Source organism: Ochotona curzoniae, unplaced genomic scaffold (genome assembly GCF_017591425.1).
Source record: "Ochotona curzoniae isolate NIBS_2020 unplaced genomic scaffold, NIBS_Ocur_1.0 contig_1, whole genome shotgun sequence".
Lineage (NCBI taxonomy): Eukaryota > Metazoa > Chordata > Mammalia > Lagomorpha > Ochotonidae > Ochotona > Ochotona curzoniae.
Window position 1 is genome coordinate 21,795,769 of NW_024464918.1, and position 19,019 is coordinate 21,814,787.

Here is a 19,019-nt window from a genome sequence, read left to right on the forward strand (position 1 = left end):
GAAACCCAGAAGAAATTCCTGGCTTCTAGCTTTGGATTGGCTCAGCTCCAGCCACTGCAGCCATTTGGAGGGTGAGCCAGTGGGTGAAAGATCTTTATATCTGTCTTTCCTTCTCTCTCTAAAGATTTCTTCCCCATAAAAATAAATAAACCTTTAAAAATTAGAAGTCAGAGTAGTTTCATTTTAGTTTGTGCATCTTTCCTTCCTTTTCCTATTCTCTCTATTTCCTCTCTCCTGTACCCTCATCTCTCCTCATCCCTCCGCTCCTCTCTCCCTTTCTTTCCTGTCTCCTCCCTATTCTTTCCCCTCCCCTCTCTTCACCACTCCCTCTCTTCCCTCTCCCTGCACCTTCTCTTCCCACTTTCTCTCCTCTCTTCCTTTACCTCCCTCCTTCTTTCTCTTCTCCTCTTGTCTCTTCTCCTTTTCCCCATCTTTCTGTTTGTTTGTTTTTTGTTTTCTTTTGAAGCAGAGAAGCACACATATGCAGAACTTATATATCTACTAATTCATATCCTAAATTCCCCTGATGGCTTGAGCTAGGTCAAAACCAAATCCAGGAGTCAGGAATTCATTCTAGGTCTCCCACATGAGGATTAATTGAGTCATCATCTGCTTACTTCCCAGAGCCCATGGTATCAGGCAGTAAGAGCCAGGAGCCAGATCTGAGTTACAAACCTAGGTACTCTGGTATTGGATGTGGATGGCTTTTTTGTTTGTTTCCATTTTACGATTTTTACTTTATGTCCGTAAAGATAACAAAAAAAAATTTGTATTTCATCTGGGGCTTTAATCTTTCTTCTGAGGATTATTTCTAGTTACTCCATAGTTTTGCAGAATCTTGCAAACCTTTTAATTTGAAGCTTTTTTTTTTGGTCGATGTGAACATCTTAACCAGTGTCGTAACTACGAGGCCAGGCACCTGCTCCATCATGCTTTTATGTTAAGCTATTGTTTACTAACCACTAAAGATATGCTAGTGAACCTTAGAATTATTAACACTAAGTCACACAATGTCTTGGAAGAATCTATATTGCCTACAGGAAAACCATTTTTTAAAATACATTTATCTTTCAGAATAGAATTAAATTATCTCTTCTCAAATATTTATGGGAATTGAAATTTCCTGTGGATCTTGATAAAATGAAAATTTGACCTGGTACATTGGAGATGAGATCTGTAACTCTCCATTTTCTAAGAGTGTAACGATTTTGTTTTGAATGACAGTGACAAAATGGCAATGAGAGAAGGGAAGGGGGAGAGAGAGGAGGAGGGGAGAGAGAGAGAGAGAAATATGTTCCATCTGCTTTTGATCTTGAGCCAGGGTTAGGCCAGGTCAAAGCCAGAAGAGCCAGAAACTTCATCCTGGCGTCCCACATGGGTGGGAGGAGCCTAGGTAATTAAAACACCATCTGTTACCTTTCAGGCATCCTGTAAGGGATGCAGACATCCTGACTGGTGGCTCTAACCTGTTCTGCCCACCGCCTTTACCCAGCCCTGTAAATCTGCATTTAAAAAAAAAATGATCCTATGGTTTGAAGAGCAAGAGTCTGGAAAGTCGTGAGGCAGATGAAGTCAGAAACGTGTCATAGAATTTACAGTTAAATTATGCTTCAGAATTCTATATAGAGTGACCAAATTGTAGCTCAATATATTAAAGTATTGAAGGAACATCCTTTTAATGGTTTGTCATGTCATTTAGAATAAGATAGCGACTTCGGTCCATAGTTTAAAAGTCCCACCTACATGATATATTTGGAACTGTTATCCAGCTCTTCTCTTGTTACTGAATCCTGACTTCTCCTGTCCTCCATCTATCTGTTTAAAGGAGGCTAAATTAACTCTACCACTTGCTTTTGTGTATCTGGAGCTGCTTCCCCAACTTCCTTAAGACCTAGCTCACCAAATATCAGTATCTCCACTGAGTCCTCTTTGGCATCATACCCTTGCTAGCCTTGAGATTGTGCTTTGTTAGCTTCTAATTCCTTTATCCTTCTAGAACAGACCCAATAGAATGTGAAGTCTAAAAGAATAAAAGTTTATCTGCCTTGTATGTAGGATAACAAATGGCACAGAGTAGATACCTAGTGAGTAGTTTTGAAACTCACATCTCATTTAGCTGTTCTCTAAAAATATTTCTTAATGTTTGATAGACTAACTAGCTTTGGATGAGACAATAGAGTAACAGCAGATCAAATCTGGAAAGTTGATGCTCAGAGTATTGGCCAATGTATTGGAAGTATATGCAAAACAGCAAGAAAATTGTGCTGCTTTATGAGAACTGGTTTTACAATTTTGAAAACAACATTCTTGATACACCATTTGTCCATTGGTGTATCTAGACAGGATGTTTTTTTGAAGATCAATATTTTTTAAGATGATATAGTTTGCACTTTGAAAAATCTCTTATCATTACCTCTCTTGTGCTTAGGCACAACATCAGCACATCAGCTTGTGGCTAATGTCAAGGTATCCTGAGCTCAAGACTCAATCCTCCTTTATAATCAAAAGTATTATAGTTACCTTATGTAAGTTTAAATTTAGCATCTGTAAAATGGGGATGACAATAATTTCAGGCTTATGGGACTCTGAAGAAGAATGAGGGAACAAATAAGGCACACTGTGGGCACTTGGCATGGGTATATGTAGTCACTGACCCGGGGACAGCTGTTCCATGCCTTCAGTGTTAGGATTCACTTTAATAGCAGAATGATGGACTTGTGACTGTTTATGAAGGACTATGACACTGTAATAATATGGGGAAATTGGAGGAGGGAGGATGGGACTTAGGGAATAGGGAGGGGAAATTCCAGAGCCTGTGAACTATATTATAAACAAAACAAAACAAACTACCTGTGTGCATGGGCTCCACCAGGGTGTTCTCTTCACACAAACCTTCCACATTTTATAGAGGCTTTTATTTTGTTTATTGTCACTTTTGGTAAGGCAGAGATGAAAAGACTAAATAATGAACTAGTGTTGGCCCATGAGAGTTGGTTGCTGTTAACAAGAGAAGGTTTAAATTGTAGAATATGTTTTACTTTGAAGACCTAAAAGACCTGATGGTAAATCTCTTCAGCTCCGAAGAATGTCAAACCTTTTGGTATGACACACTAGGGGTGCACAGAGGGAAGGGGGAAGAAAATGAGAGCATGAGATTCCCTGTGCCTGCAGAGATAGTTCATGTGATTTTCCTGGAAAGGTGAGTTCAAGGCTACCTTCTGGAATCTTGTGACCTGATCAGGTTAAACCAAGTTAAAAGAACGAGGCTGACATCTAGTGGTAGTGGCTGAGAACACACAGAAACCAAAGGCAGACTTCCTTCAGGTTTTATCTCCCCAGGCTTCAAACATAGTAATGATTTTCTCTTTCTCTATAAAACAAGGTCATTTTTTAAATAAGTGACATGTTATTAAAAATAGTCAATTTAGGGTAAGCATTTATGACACAGCAGTTTAAACCTCCACTTGGAATACCTGCATCCTACGTCGGAGAGCCTGGTTCTGGACTTCACTCCAGTTTCCTACTAACACAGTGGGAGGGAGCAGATGATGGCCCAGTTACCTGGAGTTCCTGTCACCCATGTGGGAGACCTGCACGTAGCCTCCCGCTTCCCGGTTGCTCCTGTCCCAGACCTGGCTGTTGGGAGCATTTGGGGAATTAGATGATTTCTCTACCTCTGTCCTCCCCCTGTCACTCTGTCTTTGAAATGAACAAATCTTTAGGAAATAAAGCAAGTCAAGCAGTTTATTGACTAATGTATTGAAAGGATTGAGATGAAGTGAATATTAGCCATGGTGGAACAAGAGTGGGAAGCAAATGACATTAACTCCTCCTGTCCTACTCAAACATATACCTATATAAACTAGGCTTTCCTTTCTCTCCTATTAGTATGTGGTCCTGATATCCTCTAATAATTCATGTGGACTTCAGCCATGATACTGAGGTTAGCAGGCCACAGGCCTGTGTGTGTGTGTATGTTTATGTGTGGTGGGGGAGGGTCTTAATTTCTCTGCCCCGATATCTGTGCCTTGATGGCCTGTGGATTTTTTTTTTTTTTATCAAACCCATCATAATTCCAATCCCCATTTAGAGGAGTTTTTTTTTTTTCTTTTGCCTATGTGTCCTAAAGTCATGCATCCCCAAGATAATCACAATAGGAGTTACTATTCCTCTCATGTATTCTTGAATATTTGTGTTTCTCTTCAATGTGAACACTAATATTGTCTGTTATTTCCTTCTTGGACCTGCATGATAGAGCAGAATTTATAAGCTGGTTAATTCAGATTCATTAAATCAATGAATGAATATGTCTAATCTGTGAAGTGGACATGGATATACTTATGGCATAATGTGGTTGTGTAGGCTGAATGAGAGTGGATGTATATAGTGCTTGAACATAGGATTTCATAAACAATGAAAAGGAGTGAATGTCGTTTTTAAACTCGCATTTTCTGCACCATTGTTTCTCAGTTGTGTTTATAACATGGAAGGGTCAGGGATATTTTAGACCCAGGGGAAGTATTTGAACCACTGGTACATTCTTTGGAATGCATCAACTAAGTCTTACTGTTTGGGAGAGATTCTATTCAGTTGTATTTGGTAATATACATGAAAATAGAGCAGAAGGATCTGGAAAGCCTGGAATGGAGTGGTCTCTGCTGGACATTGGATCCTACTCGGGCATAAATTCCACTTCAGCCCAGAATCCCCCTGAAATGAATTGTATGGAGAAAGAATAGGATGCACAGTCATGTAAAATAACAGACCGATTCATGTAAAATATGCCAAGTGAAACAATGCTCTCATCTCTCTAAAGGCATTTTCCTAAACACGCTCTCTTAATGACCGCAGGAAGCCTGTATATTAGGTGTAAGGAGAGGAGGAATGCTTGTTTCCCTAAGTATGTAGTCACAAAGGGAGCAGGAGGAAACAAGCTCCAGCATATTGTGCTGTTGCTGTTGTAGACTGAATATTGATACCAAGATTAAAATGTGAAAGCAGAGCTCATTTACATGTTTCCACTCACTGTCTTTGTTAAGGGAGAACAAGTAGAGATTGCATCTCAAAGGTTTTAAGAATGTACTGTCTGATTCTGATACACAATGATATTGTTTCACATGAATTATTTAATACCTACAGTGAGACTTTCAAAGTGTTTTTCCACATCCATAACACTTGCACAGTGTTTTCTATCTGTAATCTTGCTAAAGCTTGTTTTTTTTCACTGTGTAAGGTCTGATAGTGAGAGCAGGATTGTAGTATACTTTTGTTTACATGCTTTTGAACTTCTGAATTGTGTATACTCTGCAGAATGCTGACTTCAGAAAAGAAGATTTCTCTGTCACTGTGCTGATAATTTTTTCCCTTTCTATGAATATGTTGATGTCTGTTGAATTATAAGTCTTGGCAAATTTTTAAATTAAATTTGTTTTTAAAAATATTGTTCATATAATTGAGAGAGATGCATGCCCATATGGGTCTCCAGTTAGGGTGCTGAGGGTCTGGGTATGGATGAAGGTGGGTGGGATAGATAGTTTGTTTTTCCTCCCATGTCTTCAGGGCAGAAGAGGAGTGGGCCACACTGCTGTCAAATTACATCTGCATCTGGGGATAGCAGGCAGACCTTCAGTGATGTCTTAGAGACCCTGATGTGGAAAGAGGATTCCAAGGGTGGTACTTGAGTGGTTTTGTTTCACCAGGGTTGAAAAAATCTTTCCAAAATCTGTTGGCTGACTACATCTATTTTAGTGCACTGCTAGGCCCAGGAATATGTTGCAAAGCTTGGCCAGGAGAATGATTCAACTTGTTCTGCTTTCCATCTTCTGACAAGGCCCTCCACATCTCTGCAGGCCTAGATAAGCTGTCTGTCCAGGACATGCCTGTCCACTGCACACACAGCATCTGAAGAGGCCCAGTCTCAGCAGACACACTCCAAGCTTGTACTACATACACTGAGATTTTCTCTATGGCTGGGTTTTGAGTCCAGGCATATAATTTGGGGAGTCCCCCCAAAAACCTCTCCTGGGGTGATCTCAAATTTGACTTTTATGTGTGCCAGCTGGTGCAGGTTCAGGGTCTGTCACTTGTCCCAGCCAATGCACATACCAATGTACATTGCTCAGTTCTACCCCCAGCCCCATCTCACATGTAAACTGATGGGTGATGTGGTCTAGCCTAGCCCAGCCCATCCTGCCACACAAGTGGGTGCTGAGGCCTGGTTGGGCGACTCTAATATCCCCCACCAGTCCATCCCCAGCCCTGGTTGTTGTATGTGCCAGCCTCTGCTGCTGCCTGACCTGACCAAACCCACATCTCATCCTACTCTAGTGTGTACCTGGACCAACGTGCCTTGACCAACCTGGCCCACCCCCAGCCCTGCCTGTTATGATTACGAGTGTGAGCTGTAACCTAGCATGGCAGTGCCCACGGTACCCTTACCAGGCCCACTCCCAGCCCTGAATCTTGCCCCTGCCTGGGGGTTCTGCAGTCCAACCTGACATGACTTGTACCAAGTTCTGGCACTTACTAGCATGTGCTATAGCCTAGCCTGGCTGGCCCACCTCCAGCCTAACTCACCCAGCTCTCATGCTTAATAGTGGAAATAGAAGTCCAGCAAAGGATTCTTCGAAGTTTCTCTACCAGGCCTGCTCCTAGTTCTGAGTCTTGAGCATGCCAGAAGTTGCTGCGACCCTTTCTGTGATGGCCCACCCCCAAGCTCAGCATTCACTAGCAGGTGCTACAACCTGGCTCAGCCCACCCTACCCCCAGTCTAGTTCTCACTGGTAGGTGCAGCAGCCTAACACAGGCTGACCCACCCCTAGCCCTCATATGAACTGGTAGTTGTTGCGTTCCAGTCAGCCTGGTCTGTACTGTAACCTGGCTCTTGCTTGTGCCAGTGTATGCCACAGATTGGCCCAGCCTAGTCTACATCCAGACCTGGCTCACACATGTGCTGATGGGTGCTGTAGCCGAGCCTGGCTTGGCCTGGCCTGGCCCACTGCCAGCCTTGGCTCTCATGCTCATCAGTGGAAGCTGCAACATAGCAGGGGAATTCTCCAAGTTCCCCTACAAGGCTTGCTCCTAACCCTGGATCTTGTGTGTGCTGGCAGATGCTGCAGCCCAGCCAGATATGGCCTGTCCCCAAACGTAGCATACACCAGTGAATATTATGACCTAGTGTGACTGGCCTACATCCATTCTGGTTTGCCAGTGGGTACTACAGCCTATCCCAGCCTGGCCCACCCCCACATCCAGCTCGCATTTGAGCCAGTGGGTGCCATGGCCAAGCTTTGCCTGTCTACACCAATTCCAGCTATTGTGAGTACGAGCAAGTGCTGAAGCCTAGCCAAGGCTGACCTTCCTAAAAACTCAATCTATACAAATGCTAAAGATTGCTGCAGCCTTGCCAAGCCCAGGCTGCTCTCAACTCTTCTCAGGGTTTGATCTTGCCAGCAGGCCTTGAGGTCACCGAGGGTAAGGTGATGGTGTTCTTCAGCCAAAGAGCCACGGTTTCAAGCTGGTGAGGAATGTCTGCTGTATTATTCACAAATTACAAGTTTTAAAGGTTAGGGAAGGGCAGAGCAGGAGGGTGTCTTCTGGCAGTCCTCCATCCACCAAAGATGCTGTAATTGGCTATAAGGCATGTCCATTCCCATTAATCTTTAATCATGTCAGAAGTCACGATCCACATGCATTCCCTTTGACTTTCTAGTCATGTCAGAGATCACGTTCTGCATGCAGGGCTGGAAACTGTTCCTCAGGTCATGGGCAGGTATGCAGTGAGCCATGCCCACCAGGTAGCAGGCAGGAGCCCATAAACTCTAGCTCTCACACTCACCAGTAGGAGCTGTAGTATAATGGAGGAGTACCTAGAGTTCTGCTACCAGGTCCCTTCCCAGTCCCTGATCTTGCTCATGCTGGCAGGTGCATGCCAGCACCAGCCTGGGCTGCCCCCAACTCTTGCTGTCATATTCACCGATAGGAGCCATAGCTTAGCAGAGGAGTCCCTGGAATTCCCCTGCCAGGTCCCTTCCTAGTCTGTGATCTTGTACATGATGGAGATATTTGACCCCAACCTGGTGTGGCCTGTAGTCTCAGCTTTTGCTGGCTGGTGTTGCATCCTAGTCTACCTGGGCATGACCTGCACCATGTCCAGGTTCTGGTTCTTATGTGTGCTAGCTTCATCCTACCTGATGTGACAAGAGATCCAGCACACACAAATGCTGACAAGTGCTGCAGCCCTGCCTGGCCTGGTCAGCCTATAACCCTGGCTCTTGTGTTCCCCAATAGGAACTATGGCCTAGCAGGGGAGTTCCGCAAGTTCTCCTATCAGGCCTGCTCCTAGCCCTGAAATCTTAGTGTGCTGGAAATTGCCATGGCACTGCTTGGCATTGTGTACCTTCAGTCCTGGCCTTTGTGTGTGCTAGCAGGTGCTGCAGCCTGGTCCAGTCAGGCACCCTCCTAGCCCTGGCTCCCGCCAGTGTCAGATGAGTTCTGTGGTCCAGTCTGTTTCAACTGGTCACCACTTTCAGCTCTCCATGTAAGCTGGTAGGTTCTATAGACCCACAGAGGTGAGTTCATAAGTCCCATACAGAATCAGCCCCCAGTATTCTAGTGGGTGCTGTGGCCAGCCTGACATAGCCCAAATCATCCCACATGTAGATTAAAATAGGCCTGGGTTGTGAGTTTCGTACAGGTTATGATGAAGTCAGCACAATTGTAAACAGAAACTGAACATTGGGAACTATGCTGAGACATAATTGGGGTTTCTGAAAACAGAAACACAGATACCTCGATATGTAGGGAACAGCAAAAGGTGCTCTTTTCATTTGCTTTCTTCAAACATCTCCTAAAAATATTTATTGTTGGTTTGTACAGATATATATGACTACTTGATGTGAGCTCACAGCAGATTAAAAGAAAAAACAAACAAAACAAACAAACAAAAAATCCCTACAGAAAACCTGATTCTTGCTTCCAGACGAATGTTTAAAGGGTGGAACACCAGTGTAATCATTAGAATGAGACCAGAGGCCTTCCAGAGTGGATGAGTGACTCTGTAATAATCCAAACCAAGAAAATTTTGGAGTTGCTATAACCAAGAACACTGACAGATGATATAACCCCAAGCAGTGATAAAGCTGAGGATAGAATTTGGATATCCTTATCATCATTCTAGTGTCATATCTGAGTAAGAAATATCTGTTGATGTGACACCCTTCATCACTCTGATTATTTACTTCCCTAACTGAAAAAGGTGTAACTCGTCTATTCAGGGAATTTAGAGAATAGCAATAGGTCTAGATAACTTTTTTTTTTAAAGACTTATTTATTTTTTTATTGGAAAGTCAGATATACAGACAGGAGGAGAGACACTAAGATCTTCTGTTCCCTGGTTGATTCTTGAAGTGGCCACAATGGCCGGAGCTGAGCCAATGCAAAGCCAGGAGCCAGGAGCTTGTTCTGGATCTCCCATGTGGATGCAGAGTCCCAAGGCCTTAGGTCATCCTCTGCTGCTTTCCCAGGCCTCAAGCAGGGAGCTGGATGGGAAATGGGGCTGCCAGGACATGAACTGGCACTGATATGGGATCCCAGGTATGTAAGGTGAGGACTTTAGCCACTAGGTTACCACGCCAGGCCCTAGATAACTCTATTTTGCTGCAAGTGCATACATTTTGTTGCTAGAGGCCTGCTGTGACTCTGTAGGGAAGCCTGTGCTCTGTGACAAATTCAATTCAGTGGAGAGTCCGTAAACCCACTTGGTGAGCAGACATTCCAACCCAAAAAGAGATGTCAGTTTTAAATAATAATTTCCCCCAAATTATTATCAATTAGGCTTTTTGATTATGTTTGTTTTGCAATAAATGTGATAGTTGGCTATCATGGAATTTCAAAAGAAATAGAAAACAAGTGGAAGTATTCTGTTACTCCTTAATTACATTTTCCATATTTCTCAAATTGAACTTCAGCACCAAATTCCCTAAAGGGGAGAGAAATGAAGGAACATTATTATTATAAGAAAAGTGAGAATTGTTCTTAAATGTACTCTCTATTATTTTTTACAACCTAAAAATCAGTTGCTTTACAATTTCCTTTAAAAATTAACCTTATTTCTGTTCCTATTTGTCACCACCACAGTTTTGTATCTCTTATAGTGTTAATTCTCCAAAAAGTGTTCTGTTCAGTTTTCTAAAATAAAGTTTTGTCATCTTGGAACCTATTCCTGTTTCACTCAGTGCTTTTCCTTTCAGCATAAGAATACACCAAGAGGTATATGACAAGCGGAGCAGTGATCCTGTGCATAGTTCACTCTGTACTCAAAGCATCTGAGCGTAGGACACCTCTGAGCGTAGGAAATCTCTGCCTCACTCGAGCATGTAGGCTTCATGTAGACTGGCTTCTTTTTGAGTTTTCACCCTTGCAGATGACAGTATACTCCCTGCCTTATTTCTCAGTTCCAAATGATTCCCCAGTAGATTTAACTATCAATTTTCCTTTATGAATTTGGTTTATTTAAAAGTTTTAACTTCTCTGTGTTTAAGAAATACCCAACCCTAACCCCAGATTCAAATGTGTATATGTGTGTGTGTGTATCATATATGATTCACATATTACTCTTGTGGTCCAGATAAATGCTTCGGGATAAATGGTTAATAAAAACATAAAGAAGCAATGTGAACCACCTCCGCCAACAAGGAGAGATTTGAAACTTCAGTTACCTGGAATGCCTGAACTTTACCTGAATAGGGAGCCACTGCAGGGACACTAATGTTTATTTATATTGCCTCTGAAAATCTGCATTTTTATTTTATTTTATTTATTACTAATTTATTTTTAGATTAAATGTAATTTCTAAATCAACCATCTAAAGCTTATTTAAAAACTACTTTTATTATCATCAGCTATTATACAAATTTGTCAACTTGGACTGCATTTGCAAATTCTTGAGGAGTTTGAGCTTTGTTTCATAAAAATCTATGTTCTTGGTAGCTTTTAGCAGAGTCTGACACTGAGAAAGTATTAAGTATTTGTATTAACTGTGGCCAAGAATTACATTCTTCAGTATTTTTTGGAGGGTATCTGTTATTCATAAATGGGAAGTCTCTTTCTGGATTTTGAGTACAATTTGCCAAGTTTATTCTTTCAAGCCTCACCATGAGCTGAGACTGAGGAATTATCACTCATCAATCAAAACAGCATTGAGACTTTTCTTTTTTGCCTCAAAACAAAGAAATGGCTTGAAAGTTAAATTTGTATTTGCATGTTAGAAGGAAAATTAAAACGAATGTAGTGGTCAGTGTACCACTTCTGCATGGACTCAGTTTCCTGTGTTTGAGAGTAGGATCTTTGGTTTTGAACATTTTTCATGTTGGCTACTAAGTCATGTTGTTTCTCATTTTCAAATAACAGGAAACCTCATTTGTGTTTAGAATTAAGAATGACAGCTAGAGTGATAATAGCACATGTGTCAGAGTTAAAATATACATTGAACAAAAGGAACAGAAGGTGGGAGAAAGAATGAATGTATCAAGAGTTCCAATTCCTGAGAGATGATCCAGGAAAAGGTAAAGAAAGAAGGAAAGAAGAGAGGGATGCGGGCAGAGTGGAAGGGAAATGCTTCTTGCTTCTCTTCCCCAGTGCTGCCGGAAGAATATGAGGCATGACCCTAAAGCTGGTGAGACTGTTCTGTGCAATCATAGCTTCCTCAGTGAGGATGAAATGAATCTCAGAATTACATGCCAGAACTGCCCGTTCTCTGTAACTTTCAGGAGGTTAGGCCATTATGAGTAAATTCTTACACTGCTCTGATTGGTGATGAGTGTCCAAGTACCAGATAGTGCCTATGTGTGTCATGGGGGAGGGGCCGCTTACATAAAACAACTGAATAGTTTCAAGTCTATTGTCTAAATAGCTGCTTTCTAAGAAATCAATAGAAACTGCTTTAAGAAAGAATGGGTAGAATTTAAATATTCTACATAGTCTGGTAAGATTCGTGAATTCTCATTCACCTTTCTGTGAAGACAGTGATAGGGACTTGGCTATTTTATATATTTTTAGTTTCTATTGTTTCTTTTAAAAGATACTTCAGGGCCTGGCACAGTAGCCTAGTGGCTAAAGCCCTTGCCTTGCATGCCCGTAATACAATATGGGCACCAGTTCATGTCCTGGCTGCTCCACTTCCCTTCCAGCTCCTTGTTTGTGGCCAGGGAATACAATCAAGGACAGTCCAAAGGCCCTGGGATCCTGCACCTGCATGGGAGACCTGGAAGAAGCTCCTGGCTCTTGGCTTCAGATCACCTTAATTCGGGCTGTTGTGGTCACTTGGGGAGTAGACCAGTGGATGGGAGATCTTTGTCTCCTCTCTGTGATTCTGATTTTCCAATAAAAAAAAATCCTTTTTAAATAAGAAAATATTTCAGCCAATCTCTGAAACTAGTACTCACTCTAGAGTTGGGTGTGTATCCCCTTATTCCAGCTTCTACACCCCATCTCAATCAGTGCTTAGCAGAAATCCTCATGAGGTACTAACATCATGCTGGAGGCTGGTGAGAACTACTCTCAAAGGAAGTTGTGCAGTTGGCATGAAGAGTATAGGTTCTTGATGTGAATACTGTTCTTGAGCCTGCCCTTTAGTATACGCTAGCACGTCATGAATGATGAATATGTTTTCATTGGATCTGGAGCCATTCCGTCTTAAGTTTGACTTCTGGGGTGAGGGGTGGAGAGAATGATGGAGATGAGCTTTGCAAGTAGGTGCGCAGTGCCCTCATGACCCACGCAAGAAAAAGTGTGGATTCCACGTCTTTGGTTAGCTTCCCTGCTTGTTGAGCTGTCATACATATTGTCATTCCTTGTGGGTAGCAGAATTAAATATTGCTTATGCTAACCCACAGGGAGAGGACTACTGGAAATTCTCTCTCGTATCTCCAAATTGGTGTATTTTCATTGTAATAAATAGATACAAGTAATGTAAGCACTGTTCTGAGTTTCATGAGGCCTTCTAGTGAATTATCAAACCTGAGAGTAGTCATGGGACAACACTCTCTCTGCCCGCCCCCTCCCACAAAGATCTCACAAGTTGTGAAGGAGGAACTGCCAATACACAGGCTTATTCATGAAAACATTTAAGTGAAGCTAACATATTTCACGTGGAATGTTACTGATTTTTTTAAAATCTGAATTTCCTGCTGGATTTATTTAAAAGATAACAGTATCACAGTTGTTAACCTTTTATTTAGGTGAGAAAATATAACCATCTTGTTACACATGTTCAGCAATGTTTGTGCTTATATCCTTATCTAGGTCTTCATCTGTACCTTCATCTATACTTACTGCTTTATCTTCATCTCTGTCTATATCTGTATTTGTTAATATTTGTCAAATGACAGGCTTGTCAATGAGACTTGTAAAGAATTTGAATGATTTTCATAATAATGGCCTTTCATGTGTTGTTTGAATATAACATATAGACTTTTTATAAATACTATTTCTGTGTAACCCTCCCAGAACTTCATGTAAGTTTTTTGTTTTCAAAATATGTCTACTTTGAAATGTTAATTAAACTTACAACATTTTTCACTGTCCATATAGTCTGCCCATAATATATATATATATTTAATTTAGAAAAATGCACTTGTTAATTTTACTTATTTGAGGGATGAAGAAGTAGTGACAGTCAGATGGTCAGTCAAACAGACAGACTTCTTACTGCAGTAGTTCACCCCCTAAACACTGGGTACATCCTAGATTGCACTGACTGGGAGGCAAGAATTCAATCAAATTCTCCTACATGAGTGGCAGAAGGCCCAGCCACCTGCTGCTTTTGATGTAAACTAGCAGAAAGCCAAAATTAGAAATGGAGCAGGACTTAAAGTCAGGTACTTGGATATGGAATGCAGGCAACAAATATTATGGCAGCCTCCGTGCCACGTACTTATCCCTACACCCAAAGTTTCATAAAGAACAGGCTATTTTTTGATGGTATGCATCAGTAAAATCTAATTCCTTGGTTTTTATTTTTTGGAACTTCTGTGAAATTCCATAGGGGAAAATATAGTAATGGTGTTTTATTTTTACTTACCACTTGTCAATACAGAAAAAACACTCATTCTGATAAGTATGGTTATTTTTAGCACACACGTATGCTGTCACATTAGGACAATCGGCTTCATAAGAAGGTTCCAATGGTTGATATAAATGGCATGGAGGCTGTAAATACCATGGAAATAATGAATATTTATACTCTTTCTTCTGTGCCTTGCTTGTCACTTCTGTCACAGAACTATTCATTGATGTTTTTCATGAATTTCTTATATTCTGAGGGTCCACCAGAAAAGTTTTGTTTTTTCCTGACTGTAGTGTATGCACCCATCCCTGGCACCTCTTTTTTTTTAAGATTTATTTATTTATTGGAAAGTCAGATATACAGAGAGGAGGAAAGACAGAGAGGAAGATCTTCCATCTGATGATTCACTCCCCAAGTGAGCGCAACGGCCGATGCTATGCCAATCTGAAGCCAGGATCCAGGAACTTCTTCTGGGTCTCCCACATGGGTGCAGGGTCCCAAAGCCTTGGGCTGTCCTTGACTGCTTTCCCAGGCCACAAGCAGGGAGCTGGATGGGAAGTGGAGCTGCTGGGATTAGAACCGGCGCCCATATGGGATCCTGGTACGTTCAAGGTGAGGACTTTAGCCACTAGGCCACGCAGCCGGGCCCCCCTGGCACCTCTTAAATTCATAGTATAATGGCATTCATGCATAACTCCAAATACAGAGCTTTCATTTAATCTTGGTCTCCCATCCCAGTCACTCTAGGACATTTGTGAGGGAAAGAGGGATGTGTGTGTTTGTGAATTTCTAGAAAACTGAGCTCAAGTGTGGTTGGGAAGAATGGTGGTTCAGTATTGAGACGGCGGATACATTTTAGAGTTACCAGAATCAACTTTGTGATTGAGTAAGTGACAGGTGTTAACTTACTTAATACTTAGAAATATACTAACTCAGTGTATCTTATTTGGCCTTATGTATTTATTTTGCTAAGAGGTATTACTATATTATGGTACTTTTACTGCAGGATGGCATCTAAGCCAGAGAAGTTAAGCTACATGCCAGAGTCCACAACAAATCTTTCTCTTCTCCTTTACTTGCATTAAATTTCACATCAGCCATATCCAGAAATTGATCTGGAATGAAAAATGCAAATTTACCTTAGGCCATTTGGAAATGTCATGTGTTCTGAGAATGCCTGCAATTAAAGCACAAACAATAGGTTAGAGGATAACATATAATCCACACATATAATCCAAGCATGAGTCTTGTTAAAGTTTTTGTTTCTCAATGGCTTATTTTCTGTTATTGTCATTTAAATAACCTGGCAAGACCTGGATGAAAACTCATATCTTTTTGGCATTCTGATATGAAATGCCGGTGATGGTGAGCGGAACATTTACCTTCATACTACGGTGATTGCCCAGAAAAATACCTTTTAGTGAGACTTGAATCTGATTACCAAACTCAAAGAAAAAATTCAGACAACATATTATTATGATGAAAACAATACATATTTGTTGTGCTCTAGAGGGTTTCTTTTGAATTAACAAATTAGAAAATAGAATAAGAATCCACAATGGAGATAACAAGCTTGATTTTTCCACTGAAGAAAGTTGTGTGTGTATGTGTGTATATTTCATTTATTTATATATTATATATAATATTTATATTATATAACATATATTGTTTATATCTTATATTATACTAATGCATAATAAATATATCATGTTTATATAATTATTTCTTTTTATTTTACTATATTATATATTATAATTATTCTGTCACATACAATATAATATACATTATATTATGTATCATATAATATATTGTTTATATTCATATTTTATTATTTATATATAATATAATAAATATATTTATATCTATATTATATGACATATAATAATATGTTATACTACATATTCATATATTATATGTGATATATATGTATATAGTTCATTTTTTTTTTGTAGAAAAGGCTCATTTATTTATTTGAAGGAAAGAGAGAGTTGGATTAATTTTTATCTGTGGGTTCATTCCCAAACTGACCATAACAGCAGAATCTGGGCCAAGCTGAAGCCAGGAGCTGAGAATTTCATCCCAGCTCCCTTTACATGAATGGCAGGGGCCCAAGCACTTTCTGCTGCTCCTAGGCACATTAACAGGAGGGTAGATCAGAAGCAGAGGAACTGGGGCTTGAACTGGCTCTCTGATATGGGATGCTACTGTGCTACAATGACTTTCCAGAAAAATACCTTTTAGGGATACGTGATTCTGATGAACAAGCTCAAAAACATATTTAAGCAAAAGCATTCCTTATCCAATATTACAGAAAACTTTTTTTTCCCCTCTCTTGTAACTTCAGGGAGATCAGACGGTTAGTCTTCCTAAATCGACAGATTGCTCACCTGAAAAAACAGTATGTGCCAAAGCAGAGAATACCAGGAAAAATATGATCTTTGGAGAAAGGCAGCCATTTGATTTCATCTGGTATCCTTCTTTCATGAAACCTGCAAAAATGCCCAAGACAATTTAGTCCTAATTTCTGACAGAACTGGCTTTCTAAGCATCGGACAACCCCAAAACCCCAGCTAGTGTCATGCCCATGGAGTTGGCTTTGGCAGTCTCACAATGGCCCGAAAGATCTCTCTGCTCTCAACAAGGGAAGAAAAATACCCTTCCCCCTGCCAATCACAAGTTTATGTACATCACAGTTCTAGCTTAGAAGAAAAATGGACCTCAGGACTCTCATTTTAGCCGACCCCAAATATGTTACCTATCAGTAAATTTATTTTACACTTTGGGATACTCTTGTGATTGACTGTAGACATGCCATATATTCATGAGAATTCTAGGATAATAAATGTGAATTGAAGGTTGTCCCTCATATTCAGGCACATGTCACCCTGTAATACAAGCTGTTTGATTTTCTGAACTAGATTAGTTTTCTCCACACTGGTATCTTTCATTTTCTGGTTACTCTTTGTTGGGCCAGTTAAATGAATACAAATATAAAGAAGGAATTGCAAATGGAATTATTAATCCTGGGAAATACCAATTATATGTGGCACCATTCCTGATAAAAGAATCAGCGCGCGCGCACACACACACACACACACACACACACACACGAACTACAGAAGTTTGTGGAAAATGGAATCATTTCTCTTTGTGCAAAATATTTTGAAATTCACATGCAGTATTTTCGTAACAGTTTTCCATTAACTTTCTGGCATTGAATTCATGTATTAAAATGCATAAGACACTAGAAACTATGGAATTTGGAGTCAGAAATTAGAAGTCCTAGGTTCAGCATCTCCTAGGTATGTGAGTCTCAGAAAAAATATTTGTAGAATATTGAAAGGATCAACTGGTATTAATATGAGGTTAATCATATTAAATAGACGATTTATTCAGTTCAAATTTTGTTTGTAGGGATGAGAATATTAGAGGAAATAAAAACTACTCAATTCCGTTTCTTCAGCTTTATCATGCTCTAGCAAATTCAATGTACTCTTTTCCAAATTCTAACAGGTGAGCATGTAGACAAATGATTCAGAACCACATTAAGGCAGAAGCTCCCTTTACTTTCACAGGCAAAGGAAACAAAAGGAAAGTGTTAGGGGGAAGCAAAACTCACTGTTGGTAATGACATCTTCCAGTGATGGGAGAGATCACTAATGTGGAAGGCAAAGAGAAGATATCTGAATAAAGTGATTAAACCTTGAGGTCACAGTTTACCTTGAGAGGAGTTGCTGGTTTGGATTTCTTTGGCCAGGGATGTGTGGAGCACAGTAGCAGTCTCCTTACTTGGATCACTGATGCCTAGTAGCATGAATTGTCTCAAAGGGCTGTTTGTTTCTGACTTTGATCTTTCAATTGTGTCTGATGTTTCATGCACCAATAGGCTGGGTCAGACTTGAAGGCTATGTGCATAGATTTCTATTTGTGGAGCATGAGAACAAGAAGTACTGGTGTCTGCAAATCAGACTGATGACCTACCGTATTCCAGAACATTTGGTCAATTTTGATTCAGGTGGATTCTGGTCTTTGCAAATGCCTCTACCTCTATTTCTCAGAAGTCTTACATGTTTTATATTTCTTGGGTATCATTTTTTTTTCCTCTGGGAAATAACAATATTCCAAATAATAATCTTTGCAAGACCTATGCCTCCCATTATTCCATTTAGTGCCTTGTACCATGTCTCAACTCTGACAAGTCTGAAAATTGACCTAAAATTCAGCCTCACAGACTTTAAATTACTTTGTGTTGTTAGTAGTCTTGTTGTTGTTTTATGTTCCTGCCTCAAACTGAAACCCAGGTCTGACATTTATATTTAGCCTCCTTTTTCATTGTGTCCTTCATCTATTTTTGATAGTTTTTAGTTTGAGAGACAAATCTTCTGTCTGCTGTTTTACTTCCCTTGGGAGGAACAGGGTAGAACAGAGACCCCAAAATGAAGTGTCAGAAATGAGAGCTTCCAGTAAAAAGATAGCTTTCAAAGTAAATTGAGATTTTAAATCCAGTTTCAGAGTATGTTCATCTTAAATGAAACTCAGACCAGTAAGACTTTTATTGGTTGGATTGTGTGTTTTATGCCTTAACCACAGTCACAATAAATATTCTGAAAATGGATGCAGAAAATAGACAAAAAAGCTTCCATAGTTTGTCTGAAAAGAAAGAAACCAAGTCATTGAAGGTGGTAAGGTCTTCAGAAAGGAAAGGACTTTTATTTAGACAATCCTATGGGATCCTTGTGTCTCAGGTCCCCAACCTGATGGTTGAGCATGTGCTGGTGTGAACTTGATAGGGATTCAGCAACCCTTCCTCTGGTTTCTGAAGCCAAACTCTCCAGACATAAAATTGAGATGACTAGAATCTTACCCAATTTTACTGGTGAACAACACGCTTAACAGTACCTTCTTATGACAAACAGTAGTTCTAAACAACACAACACAGAACAAAAGAAGACAA

The 19,019-nt window shown here is 40.4% G+C and overlaps 1 protein-coding gene across 1 annotated transcript; it reads right to left on the bottom strand.

Moving 5' to 3' along the window:
• Positions 1-9,930: 9,930 nt before the first annotated feature.
• On the bottom strand, positions 9,931-17,879 carry SPINK13 (serine peptidase inhibitor Kazal type 13). The gene is made up of 4 exons (XM_040974366.1): positions 17,786-17,879; positions 15,205-15,242; positions 14,081-14,208; positions 9,931-9,979 (listed from the first exon to the last, which is right to left on the bottom strand). The coding sequence occupies exons 1-4, from the start codon at positions 17,877-17,879 to the stop codon at positions 9,931-9,933; spliced, it is 309 nt and encodes a 102-aa protein (XP_040830300.1).
• Positions 17,880-19,019: the final 1,140 nt, after the last annotated feature.

Bases quoted from the DNA above. Each gene is read 5' to 3' on its own strand.
- SPINK13 (XM_040974366.1), bottom strand. From the start codon at position 17,879: ATGCTACTAGGCATCAGTGATCCAAGTAAGGAGACTGCTACTGTGCTC. The intron at 14,209-15,204 runs GTAAATTTGCAT...TGGTATTTACAG, and splicing joins ACATTTCCAAATGGCCTAAG to CCTCCATGCCATTTATATCA. The intron at 9,980-14,080 runs GTAAGTAAAAAT...TCTCCCCTTTAG, and splicing joins TTTTTCTGTATTGACAAGTG to GGAATTTGGTGCTGAAGTTC.